Here is a 12,861-nt window from a genome sequence, read left to right on the forward strand (position 1 = left end):
AATCGGATCAGGAAGGTGTGAGTGACATTTCCTGGCCTGAAGATCAGGCATGTGTACCCTTCAGCTTTGAAGTCCCCGGAGTGGCCCTTATCAGAGCAGGTGTTGTGTAGTCTGGGTGCTATCTTAATGTGTTTGTGGAGCGGCCTGAATTTAGGGGCTATCTCTGCAGCCTGGGCTCCCAGCCAGAGGGAGCCCCGCATTCTCTATAAAGGCTGTGGGAGTGGGCACTGGCTAGAGCGGTGGCCAGACCCAGGTCCAGGATGAGGTGTCTCGTGGTGCTACTTGCAGTCCTCGCTCTCTCCCAGGGCACTGGGATCACCAGGTGGGTGTCAGGCCCCAGGGGAGGGGGTGGGCATCGCATGCATCGGCTCTGTGTGGGTCTCTCCATGGTCTTCCAGCCATTTTTCCCCCGGGGAGTCCTCAAGGAAATGCTGCAGTTTCCCAAGATAGTCGCTCCCGGTCAGTCTTTTTTTTTTTTTTAAAGGAACTCCTTTATTTATTTATTTATTTATTTATTTATTTATTTTTGGCTGTGTTGGGTCTTCGTTTCTGTGCGAGGGCTTTCTCTAGTTGTGGCAAGCGGGGGCCACTCTTCATCGCAGTGCGCGGGCCTCTCACTGTCGCGGCCTCTCTTGTTGCGGAGCACAGGCTCCAGACGCGCAGGCTCAGTAGTTGTGGCTCATGGGCCTAGTTGCTCCGCGGCATGTGGGATCTTCCCAGACCAGGGCTCGAACCCGTGTCCCCTGCATTGGCAGGCAGATTCTCAACCACTGCGCCACCAGGGAAGCCCCCAGTCAGTCTTGCCTTTGTGTTTTGGGCTTTTCCCTCTAAAGCGTTCCATTACTCTCTTCAGGGCGTGGTGAACGAGAACAGGGGGTCAGATGGACTGCCTGGGAGATTAAGGGCATGGCTTCTGGAGTTAAACTGCCTGCGATTTGATCCCCAGCTCCATCACTAACGTAACTCTCTAACACCACTTAACATAAATTTGTAAAATTAGGATGACAGAAATATCCATTTTATGGGGTTGTCATGAGGGGTATATGAGTTAGTATTTGTAAAATGCTCTGAACAGTGCCTGGCACATTGTAAGAGCTATGTGTGTATCTGTTAAACAAAATAAAGTTCTCTTTATTTTGTCCAAATCCTTTGTGGGTGAAGTTCCCAGGTTCTCCTCCCAAAATAATAACTGATATTTATGGAGCTGCTTGCTACTAGGTGCCAGACACTTAACTAGGTCTTTACCTATACTATCACTAAGCCTCAGGGGTTAGGTAGATATATTATTTGCATTTTACAGATGAGGAAACTGTTGTTCAGGGAGGGTCCCTGAGCTGCCCAAGGCCACATGGTTAAAAATGGAGGAGACAGGACTCGGTCCCAGGTGGTCCCAGTCTTGGTCCCAGACTCTTGCCAGTGACGTCACACTACCTCTGGTTCGCAGGTTCGAGCCCTGTCAAGGCCTGAGCCCAGGGAAACCTGAATCCATCCCTGGGAAGCAGGATCCCTAAAAAGAGGTCCAGTGTCTTTGACCAGTGGGGGCTGCTTGTGGTGGTCCTGAAAGTGGAGTTCTTCCAAGTGCCAGGCATCTGGTGGCCTCAGCACAGGCCTGGAGGCAGGAGTGGGTGGAAGTTTCGTGGTGGTTGGAGCCTGTGTTCAGGGCCGCCATAGTGGGGCGGTGGACTGCCTTTGATGCTCGCTTGCCCTGAGGGAGGCTCTCTGGGTCTTGTGTTGTGATGGGGCAGCTCAGCAGAGTTGCAGTTACTAGTGTGGGAGTTGGCAGGCACTCAGCCAGTGGATCTTGTAGCCAGTGAGAACCGGAGCTGGAAAAAGCAGAAAGCACTGGGGGCTTGGACATGGGAAAGGGCAGCTGTGGGCTTGCTCCCAGGAGCTCAGTCCAGCCTCCTTCCTTTTGGGCTGAAGTTCTTTTCTATCATCAGAGACAAAGGCTGAGAAATGTCTCGAGAACCCTTCATTTATAGATCAGGTCCCAGCTGAAGTCACACCTGAGGGCTGGGGTTGGGAGGCGCCAGACAAGAGACCATAACTCATATATGAGGTTGTTCCATGTGGGACATGTTGTTCCATTTGGGACATGAACAACATGAGAAAACCCGTTTTCTTTATGGGTCTTAAACCTGCTGCCATTTTATTACTCTCAAAGCACTTTCACACCTGTAGTTTCCAGTTGTCCTTAAAATAGGCCCACGGAGGAGGACCATGTGACTCCTAGAGCTGGGAGGGACATTGGGAACCATCACACTCCAGTCCTTCAATCTGCAGGAGAGGAAACTAAGAGCCGGCGAGGTTAAGCCACTCAGTTGGTCCACAGCAGGGCCCCGAGACGGCTGGCAAGGAAGAGATAATCCATTTTGCGGAGAAGAAGCTGAAGCCCTGAGGGCTTTGGGGAGACCAGGTCTTGAACCAGTTTCTGCTGTTTTCCTTCTTGATTCTCTTCCTGCTGATCTGCCTCCATCACACAACATCTAAATTCTAACCAAGTTCCCTGGGGACCACACTCTGTGCTGAAACCCTTTGAAGAATTTCCACCCACGTTAGGCTGCCCAGAGAGCAGAGAACAGGGGTTGGCAAAGGGTAGGAGCGTTGTCATAGCATTTTCCAGGGTGTGGGGGACACCGTTTTTCTCTCCAGACAGTATGCTTCTGGAGGGTAAGACTGTACCCTTTTCCCCATTGTGTCCCCTGTGCCCCATACGGTTCCCGGCACATAGTAGGTCCACAGTAAGAATTGGAGACTGAATGAGAATACGCTTAGTGTCTTTCAAACCTTGGACTTGCAAAACTCATTAGCAGGTTATAAAATACATCGATTACTGAGCCTGCGCGTCTGGAGCCTGTGCTCCGCAACAAGAGAGGCCGCGATAGTGAGAGGCCCGCGCACCGCGAGGAAGAGTGGCCCCCGCTTGCCACAACTAGAGAAAGCCCTCGCATGAAACGAAGACCCAACACAACTAAAAAAATAAATAAATAAATAAATAAAGTAGCTATAAAATACATCGATTGAGTCTCCACCAGCATTAAAAAAGAGAAAGGAGTAGGAAATGTCAGAGTGCATTGCATTTAGTAAGGGCTGGCATGGATTTGTGAACTGACGTAAAGTACAATTTTTATTGTACTTCAGGTTATGGTACAAGATTGGGGGAGTGGCTTATGGAGCCCAGAGCCTCTGGGCACTTCTCCGAGGCTGGGCAGCCCTGTGGAGATGCCCACCTCATCACTAATTCTTCCCCTCTCCTCAGGATCCCTCTGCACAAAGGCAAACCCCTGAGAAAGGCACTAAAGGAGCATGGGCTCCTGGAGGACTTCCTGCAGAAACACCAGTCTGCCGTCAGCAGCAAGTACTCCAGCTTCGGGGAGGTGGCCAGCGAGCCCCTGACCAGCTACCTGGATGTGAGTGGCTCTGCCTGCCTTCCCGTAATGATTCCCACACAGTGTGTTGGTTGCCCCCTGCCTCTTTCCTTCTTTCAGGAGGCATGGCGCCCCGGGGGATGTGAGGCCGTCTCCCACCCCTCAGTATCTCCCAGGGGCCAGCAGGCCCTGTAAAACCAATCCCTCCACCTCAGACGACCTTCCTGCGGACAGCCTCCCTCGGGGGTACATGGTCTGCTCCCAGATCCAACCTCATGCCTGCATTTCTGGGCCCAGGGAACCCATGTCTTAGGCTGGGCTTGGCAGGGAGGGGGCAGCTGGTGCCCACTCTCAGCTGCCTGGGACATGGCAGGAGTGGCCCCTGTGCCCTCTTCCTTTTTGGAGACTGTCTCTCTCATCTGTCACTCTTGGCAGTAAACAACCTGCTGTTTTTCTCTTCTGTGCCCTCGTTTCCTTATCTAGGTCATCCCCATCCCCGCCCCGGCCCCAGTACTGACCCGTGGGGAGAGCGGGAAAGGAGGAGTGGCCAGGACAGCTCGGGTCTGGGGTCCGTACCTAGCTGGTGCCCCATCACTATGTCCCTGCCCCTGGCAGGGTGGCCCAGGCTCCCTACCAGACAGGGCTTACCTTTTGGTCCAGTGTATGCTTTGGGGGCTGATTCCAGCAGTGGATGTAGGGCTTGCGGGAGGGGCAAGCCAAACATGGCTGGGGTCGGAGCTCAGCGTGGGGGCCGGGGATGAAGAACTCCCCCAGGGATCCTCCTTCCATTTCTTGCCCCTCAGCCTCCTAGGTCTGTGGGCAGAAAGCACGGGGCCTACAGAACTGAACAGGCTCTGTGCCGAGCATCAGCCCTCACCCCCCTGCGGTGCTCCCTGCCCTCACCCAATGCTGTCTGTCCTCAGAGTCAGTACTTTGGGAAGATCTACATTGGGACCCCGCCCCAGGAGTTCACTGTGGTGTTTGACACCGGCTCCTCCGACCTCTGGGTGCCCTCTGTCTACTGCAAGAGCGACGCCTGCCGTGAGTGACCCCCCCTGCCCTGCCCACCCCTCTGCTCTGCCAGCCACGGTCAGCATGGCTGGGGGAAAACATGGGGGAAGGAGAGCTTGCTTGGACATGCCCAACCTCGCTCAACCCTTCCAAATGGCCGCAGACTGGGAAGGTGTGCAAATCACAGGCTGATGTATAAAGTACCAGCGAGAAATGAGGGAACTTTGCTTTTTTCCTTTTTTTTTTTTTTTTTTTTGGCTCTATTAGGAGCCAAGGCAGACTCCTTTCCCTCCCGGGTCCTCAATTTTTCTTTCTATAAAATGGGGCTACAACATGCCAGTGGGTCTTGGGAGAATGAAGTGAGAGGTACTGAGTAAACTTTTTTGTTGTTGTTGTTGTTTTTTTTTGGCTGAGTTTTTTTGGGTCTTCGTTGCTGTGCGTGGGCTTTCTCTAGTTGCGGTGTGTGGGCTTCTCATGGCGGTGGCTTCTCTTGTTGCGGAGCACGGGCTCTAGTTGCGCGGGCTTCAGTAGTTGTGGCACGCGGGCCTAGTTGCTCCGAGGCATGTGGGATCTTCCCGGACCAGGGTGCGAACCCATGTCCCCTGAACTGGCAGGCGGAATCCTAACCACGGCGCCACCAGGGAAGCCCCTGAGTAAACATTTAATATATGTAAATAATTTATTTCTCCCACAATCCTGGGAGGTTGGTGCTCTTTTTATTCCATTTACCAGGTGAGGAAACCAATGTTTAGCGAAGCAAAGAGAGTTGTGGGAAATTACAAAGCTGGTAGAAGCCGGTCTTGGGAAACCACAGGGATGGTTTTCTTCTTCCTTTTTTTTGTTTGGTAGCTACGAAGGTAGCACTGGGGGTCAGAGAGTTGGGTTGAGCAGCAAGGAATAATTTTCTTGCTTATTTTCAGTAGAGAGAATCATTAGTGTTTAAACGATATTCTTACAAGACCTGGTGAGGATTCAGCTCCCACTGGCACTGTCGAGTGGTGAGAAGATGCTACAGGCCCCACTAACCCTGAGTCTGTGTTCCAGAAAATCACCACCGCTTCGACCCAAGCATGTCGTTCACCTTCCAGAACCTGGGCAAGCCCCTGTCCATCCAGTACGGCACGGGCAGCGTGCAGGGCTTCCTGGGCTACGACACCGTCACTGTGAGTGGGGCTTGGGGCCAGCCAGCCCTCACCTTCCCCCCCAACCAGCCACTCTCCCACCCAGACACCCAGGCTCTGGGCTGTGCCCCCCCTGACAGGCTTCTCTGGGTCCGGTTTCCATCCTCCTAACCCTTTTCTCACTTGACCTTGCCATAGTGAGTCCTGAATCCTGAGTCTGTGCCAGTTCTGAGTTCTTCAGCGCCACGTGTGTGATCTCATTTTAAATTTAGTTCTTTCAACAGCCCTTTGAGGAAGGTATTCTCATCCCCATCGTTCAGATGAGGGACCCGAGGCTCAGATGAGCTGATAACTTGCCTGAAGTCGCACAGCTGGGTGACGATGGGAGCTGAGTGTGAGACCCACGTCTCCGACTCTCTGGGCTTGACCTCACTCTGGATCAGTCATAGAGCAGCATCTTCTTCCATGTCAGAGAGCCTCTGTGCCCTCTGGACAAGGGCTCCCCTTGCTCTTGTTCCTTTCTGGCTTCTGAAGTACTTAATACAGTGGCCAGCACATAGTAAGCGCCTAATACATGTTAACATCTTTCTTTTCGTCCTCATCCACCGTCTAAGGTTAAAAATCAAGCAGCATCCCTTGGTGCTCTTCACCTTGATCTGCTTTTAGTTCTTCCCAGGGTCTGGCTGAAGTCTTTTTTACTTCAAGCCCAAAAGGACACAGCCCTTCTCTGCTGACAGCCCTCTCCTCAGCTTCTTCCCTTGGCTGGGCAGTTGCCCTCCCAGCTCAGGCCTCCCCAAGAGTCAGCACCAGAACCGCTGGCTGAGGTGGCCCAGCAGACAGACCTCTGGAAGGCTGATTCCCCTGCCGAGGTTTTGCTATTTTCTGCTATTTTGTGTTCTGGGGGGAAAACCTGCATCTTCACGGAGGAGCTGGCCCTTGCTGTGGGCCTGAGCCGTGGCGCATCTTGCTGTCTTCGCTCATCCACCTTGGGCAGGGGCTGGGAGAGAGAGGCTCAGGGGTCAGGACCTCCCTCCCCCCCTGCCACCCACAGAAGTCTCACATGAAGTGAGAATGAGTGGGGCACCCAAGGAAGAGAAAGATCCGTGTGGGTGGAGCAGGGTGAGCTAAGGGACCAGAGGAGGGAGAGGAGGGGTGAGAAGCAGGACCAGAGCATGAGGGACTCTAAGGCACAGATTTCACCCTGAATACCTTCAGGAACCTCTGGAGCAAGGGGTGACATGATGGCGTCCACTCTCAATTTCGCTTTGGCTGCCTGTGTGGAGGATGGGTTATAATGGGACAGAGTAGAAGCAGGAGGCCTGGTGGGTCGCTGTGGGAGCTCAGAATAGGCTAGTGGACGCGTCAGCCTTCCAGGGAAGTGGGCAGGTTGATAGGACACTTTGGAGTTAGCACTTCTTCGCAGAGTGCCGATAAAGGTTCACTGATCATACATTTAGTAAGTGCTCGATCAATGTTCAGCATTCATGTTCTTTAGTCTAAGCACTGCCTTGAGATGCAGGTGTTATTATTCCCTGTAACAGATGAGGAGATTGAGGCTCAGAGAGGTACTTGTCCAAGGTCACACAGCACATGACAGAGCGAGGATGCACCGCGGGACCTTTTTAGATGCAAACTGCGTGCGTGTTCTTTCTGTCCATCGTGCTGCTCCCACGGCTCTTCCCTGGGAGATGCCCTGGTGCAGCAGCTGATGGGAGGGCTTCAGGCTGGCAGAGGGCCTTGGAGCGTTCCTCGTTTTACGCCCTTCTTTGGGCTCACCCCCAACTTCTGCACCATGAGCCCTGCTGTCCACACCCCCAGCCATGCTCTCTCTTCCCCTGCCACCCAGTCCCCTGCCTCATCAGACCAGTTCCCTCAAAACCACAGCACAGAGCTGGGAAAGGAGGCTTTTCTCTCTTAAGCTCACATAACTACGCTGCCTAAAAGAGGGAGGGCGGGCTGGCAGAGCCTGACCCTCGACCTTTCTGGGTCCTCTGCCTGCAGGGCCCCCTGGTGGAGGTCATTCTGCCTTTCTTGCAGGTCTCCAACATTGTGGACTCCCAGCAGACTGTGGGCCTGAGCACCCAGGAACCTGGTGACGTCTTCACCTACTCCGAGTTCGATGGGATCCTGGGGCTGGCCTACCCCTCCCTCGCCTCTGAGTACTCGGTCCCCGTGTTTGACAACATGATGAACAGGCACCTGGTGGCCCAAGACCTGTTCTCGGTTTACATGGACGGGTAGGAGCTGCGCCCAGCGTGGGCTGGACTTCCACGTCCTGGCAGGGACTGTCGCCTGAGGAGTGTCCACCCCGTGGGGACACTGCAACCCAAGGGTAGTCACCGGCATCCAAGCAAACCTCTCCTTGCTTCCAGGCACATCCAACCTCCTGTCTAAAGGTCCCCAGCAGGGTCACTGACGCAGCCAGAGTCCACTGGGCCAGAATTTGACTTTCATTTCTGGCATGTAAAAAAGGAAGCCTGAATCCATCTCTGCATAAGGGCTTTTAACCTCTTTTCTTCCAAAGCGGCAGGCCTCAGTAATCATTTATTGATGTCACTGAGACTCACAGATGTTTAGAGCAGGCTCTAAAGGAGTCCAACCTTCTCCTTTCAATATGCAGGGAACTGAGGCCCGGGCGGGATGGTCACCCTCAAACTGGTGGATGAGCCATGTCTGGGGCCCAGGGCTCCTGACTCCCAGTCCAGTGTTCCCCACTCTACCCGCCTGATGGGGCAGCTCTGCTAGACAGAGGGGTGGGTGGCAGGACTGGCAGAAGGGAACCACACCCAGGAGAAGGAGCTGGGCAACCCAGGCAGGGGGTAAATAGGTGCATTCACTCATTCATTTACTCAGTAGATATTTATGGGCCCTTACTAGTGCAGGGGCTGTGCCAGGAGACGGGGATACATCAGCAAACAAGACAAACTGGGAGTCAACTTTTTAGCAGGGGAAACGGACAACACACACGTCATAATTACGTATACAATTACGATGATGACGGTTGTGATAAGAGCACTCCCTGCAGGGGAGATCTGCATGTACTGAAGGCTTAATAGTAACAGGCAGCCCAGTCTGACGAGGTATGTGTGTGGAGAGTGGCCAGGGGAAGCTTCGCTGAGGCCTGAGTGGGTGATATACAGGTGAGACAAAGGGATGGCACATTTTAGGCAGTGGGGTGGCATGTGTCAGAGCCCGGAGGTGGGACAGAGCTTGATGAAGCCAAGGAACAAGAGCTGCAGAGTGAGAAGCAGGTAATCCACAGTGTGCCAGTGTTTCCTGGCCATGAGACAGAGTCCCAGAAGCAACAGAGAGGGTTTGGGCTGGGGTGGCAGTTTTCATCCAGAGCATGTGGGACCTCGCTGAAGACCCCTTCCCCTACTCAAGGCCAAAGGGCTGGGGGCAGAAAGCCTTGAGTGGTGGGGGGCAGGGACACAGTGGCCTGAGCAGAGCCTGGCAGGCACGTGACCTCCTACTTCCTGACCTCCCCTCCCACAGTAATGACCATGCTCTGGGCTCTAGTGCTGCCTCAGCCTAGGTGGGTGCTGCAGAATTCAGAGAGAAAGGATGCTGCAGCTGATATCAAAGAAAAGCCTGGAGTACCGGGAAGGTGGGAGAGCTCATGTGAAGCCTTTGGGGTGGAGGTGGGTGTTGGAGGCCAGGAGGACGGTGCGGCAGGGTCTGAATCGCATCTAACCCTGTGTGGGGCTGGGCTACCTCCTCACAGAGCCAGGATGTCGGAGTTCCACATCATGACTTTCCTTGGTTTCAGGAATGGCCAGGAGAGCATGCTCACGCTGGGGGCCATTGACCCGTCCTACTACACAGGATCCCTGCACTGGGTGCCTGTGACCTTGCAGAAGTACTGGCAGTTCACCGTGGACAGGTGGGTGAGTGGCAGCTGTGGCCCCGCCAGAGGCTGCCTCCAGGTGTGGGGATGTGAGGGTCTGGGTGTCAGCCCGGTAGCTCGGAAGACCATCACATTAGCGTATGAATCAGATGCTCCAAGGCCAAGTGTCTTTGTCAGTGAGGACGCTAAACCTTCACTTACACTTGATTAATAAGATTAGCTGTGCTTATCCAGCACCGCTACCTGCCAGGAATTGCGCTGGGTGAGGATATGACTGCCTGCTTTAGTCCTCATTAGAGCCCTGTGGGGGTGGCGCTGTGATTATCCTCATTTTGTAATTTACTAACATCGACTCTGAACCTCACGACCATCCCTTGAGGAAATCAAAAACAGGGTGGTTAATGTACCCATTTTGTAGATAAGAAGCCTGAGTGTAAGAAGACTGGGGAATTTGCAGCAAATAAATGGCAGTGGAAAGCTTGAAACCAGATCTTTGGGCAACCAGTGTGGTACTCATTCCACCCCTTAATGCCCATGACTTTGCTGTTTCATTGAAGTTTCTGTCCCATAGAAGGTCAGGTGGCCTCCATTGAGCCACTGAGTTGGAAGAAAATGGTTTCGGGTCTTTTCTCTGAGTTCAGGAAGTTATGGGGGCTCCAGAAAGGAGCCCAAAGAAAAGGATCTGGGGTGGCTGGACTTCCTTCCTGCCAAGGATCCTGGCAGGGGAGGCTAGGAGGGACCCAGGGCGGGAGGGGTGGATGATGGTTGTGCTGCGAGGCCATCCTATTTCCCCTCTGCAGTGTCACCATCGGTGGTGTGGTGGTGGCCTGTGATGGTGGCTGTCAGGCCATCCTGGACACGGGCACCTCCATACTGGTCGGGCCCAGCAGTGACGTCCTCAACATCCAGATGGCCATCGGAGCCACACAGAACCGGTATGGTGAGGTGAGGCCAGACCCTTATCCCCACCTCCCCAGACACCCCAGAAGAGGGAACCCCTTTGCACATGGAAGAAATGACAAAGGGAAATGGTGAGGGGTTTGGGATTCCTGCAGGGGTTGGGATTTCTTGGGAGGCCTTCAAGATGGCCTGGCTTTTCTAGCTTAGGCTCACTTGCTGTTGGAGGTCCCATGTCTCGTGCAGTGGCTGCAATCTGACTTCCTGTCCCCAGGGAGGGTCATACATCCCTGACTCACTGAGCTTTGCTGTGCTCTCTTGTACCCCTCCACCCATGGGTCTCCCCTCTTCCTCCCTGACAGCTAAGTGCTCTCAGTGTCCTTGGGAGCTCTGGCTGGGCTTGGAGGGGAAATGTCGAGGCAAACAACTCCTTGTCTCGAGCTGGTGTCTGTCCCTGGGCTGGTCCCCATCAGTGTGACTCCTTTGAGGTCTAAGGACCTCCCTGGGGTCCTCTGAGTAGCAGGTCCCTCCCCACCTCTTGGCTGCAGTGCAGAGGAAGAGGTCCCCCCTGGGACTTTCTCTGCTTCTGGCAGTCAGATCACACCCATGGTCCTTCTAAGAGGACCTCCCTCTGGTCTTTAGTTTGACATCGACTGCGGCAGCCTGAGCAGCATGCCCACGGTGGTCTTTGAGATCAACAGCAGAATGTACCCACTGACGCCCTCCGCCTACACCAACCAGGTATGAGTCTCCGGAGAGGAAGCCTGGGCTCACCCAGCTCCCCTCCTCCCTCCTGGCAACTCAGCACATTGGTGATGGAGCACAGCACATGGGCTAGATGGAGAGAGCAGGACGTGCATTTAGACCACCTGGCCTTTCGGAGTGGGGCCTGTTGTCCTTGGGCCTCATTTGTGGCTGCGGCAGCCTCATCCTGGGAGAAATGGTGCAGACAGGAAGGACCGAGCCCAGCGGCCTGCGGGAGGGTGGGATGGGCGGGACCACAGCCACCCATAGGAACCTCCATCCACTGCGCTAGCTTCTAAGCCCTGGGGCCTAGGGCTTTGTCTGGGATTTTTCTTGATAACCTGGGCTTTGTGGGGACCCAACCCTCATCCCTACTGCCCTGCTGGCTTCAGCTTTGACCTAATCCTGAGCACCCCGAACTGTCAAGGCCTTGGGTCCCCAGGCCTGTTCTGGCTGGTCACCAAGGCCGTAGGTGCTGAGAGCAGGAGGGCGGGGGGTTGGGGAGGACCAGTGAGGGGGAATGAGGAGGGGACCCACCAGGTGATCTTGGATCTGACACTTCATTTCTGAATGTCAGTTTTTTCATCTGTTGAGTAGATGAATCTGATACTTGTTTGCTTAGCTCAGAAGGTGATTTCAAGGGTGAGAGGAAACAATAAATCAGAGAGTGATTGGGGGTGGGGTCCGGAGAGGCACAGCAACTGGGGTTGGGACCAGCTTCATATCGGCCTTCCCTTTCCCAGGACCAAGGCTTCTGCACCAGTGGCTTCCAGGGTGAAAATAATTCCCAGCAGTGGATCCTGGGGGATGTCTTCATCCGGGAGTATTACAGCGTCTTTGACAGGGCCAACAACCGCGTGGGGCTGGCCAAGGCCGTCTGATGGCACCGCTGACCAAGAGCCTCGCTGTCCCCAAACACATGCACATACACACATGCACCCGCACGCATGCACACACACATGCACACACACATGCACACACATAGGTGAGGTTTTCAAGCAGACGGTTCTCAATAAATACTACGTCTCTGCAAAGCCTGGCTTCCTTTGGGGCTGAATCCCTGCACCGCTCTGGGGGTGGGATGTGACAGTCACGTGGTGTGTTCAGCAGAACTGGGGCCACATGGGTAGGGGAGCACTGGGGACACTGTTGATGGATGGAGACTTTCACAAGGGAATTGGCCATTTCAAGCTCAGGTCAGGTTTTTAAAAGCAAGACCAGTCTTGCCTTCCTGTTCTCCTACTCCCCGTCTTTCTGGGGAAAGAGTGCAGTAAGGGAGACCTTTGCAGGATGAGACTTGTGCCCGGGGAACAAGGGCTTGAGGTGGGGCCGAGTAGAGAATATTGGTCTAGGGAGAGAATGGCTCTAGTTCTATTAAGAGAAGGGCTTGACTGCCATTTGGAGAAGACATTAGTGGAGCAGGCAGAGGGCTTCTGGGAAGGTCTGAGGGCCCTGAGGTTGCTGTGGGGAGAACCACAGCCCAGAGGCCCATCCTCAGTCTTAGAGGCTCTGCACCTGACTCGCCAGCACCTGAAAAGTAGCTACATCGCCGGGGCGGACCCATGTCCACCGGCTCACAGAGGCGGACATGTCAAAGGTCAGCAAAGACCACAGCTGTCAGTGAACAGACCACGCATGCTCACAGGTCCCTGCAGCCTTCTGAGGAGGGGAGAGGCCACCGAGGAAATACAAATATCAGGGGGTCAGAACAAGGGCCTCTAGGCAGAGGTAAGAGGCTTTTCTTAGTCATGCTACTTTGAGGTGCTGTGAGGGGCAGGCTGGCCAACCTCCTGGGGAGACCCCAGTGCTCGGTCACTTGGCAGGAGCTGTGCACGTTTGCTCCCTCGACCCTCCTTCCCTTCTCTGCACCCCT

General features: G+C 54.4%; 1 protein-coding gene across 1 annotated transcript; it reads left to right on the top strand.

Annotated features, from left to right (window-relative positions):
- Positions 1–260: 260 nt before the first annotated feature.
- On the top strand, positions 261–11,869 carry LOC132351102 (chymosin). The gene is made up of 9 exons (XM_059900939.1): positions 261–322; positions 3,260–3,410; positions 4,292–4,409; positions 5,424–5,542; positions 7,538–7,737; positions 9,270–9,383; positions 10,148–10,292; positions 10,887–10,985; positions 11,732–11,869. The coding sequence occupies exons 1-9, from the start codon at positions 261–263 to the stop codon at positions 11,867–11,869; spliced, it is 1,146 nt and encodes a 381-aa protein (XP_059756922.1).
- The last annotated feature ends 992 nt before the right edge of the window (positions 11,870–12,861 follow it).

This window comes from Balaenoptera ricei, chromosome 1 (assembly GCF_028023285.1).
Source record: "Balaenoptera ricei isolate mBalRic1 chromosome 1, mBalRic1.hap2, whole genome shotgun sequence".
Lineage (NCBI taxonomy): Eukaryota > Metazoa > Chordata > Mammalia > Artiodactyla > Balaenopteridae > Balaenoptera > Balaenoptera ricei.

Coding starts and splice junctions, on each gene's coding strand:
- LOC132351102 (XM_059900939.1), top strand. CDS start 261: ATGAGGTGTCTCGTGGTGCTACTTGCAGTCCTCGCTCTCTCCCAGGGC. Junction 4,410..5,423: donor CTGCAAGAGCGACGCCTGCC/GTGAGTGACCCC, acceptor TCTGTGTTCCAG/AAAATCACCACCGCTTCGAC. Junction 7,738..9,269: donor TTCTCGGTTTACATGGACGG/GTAGGAGCTGCG, acceptor CCTTGGTTTCAG/GAATGGCCAGGAGAGCATGC.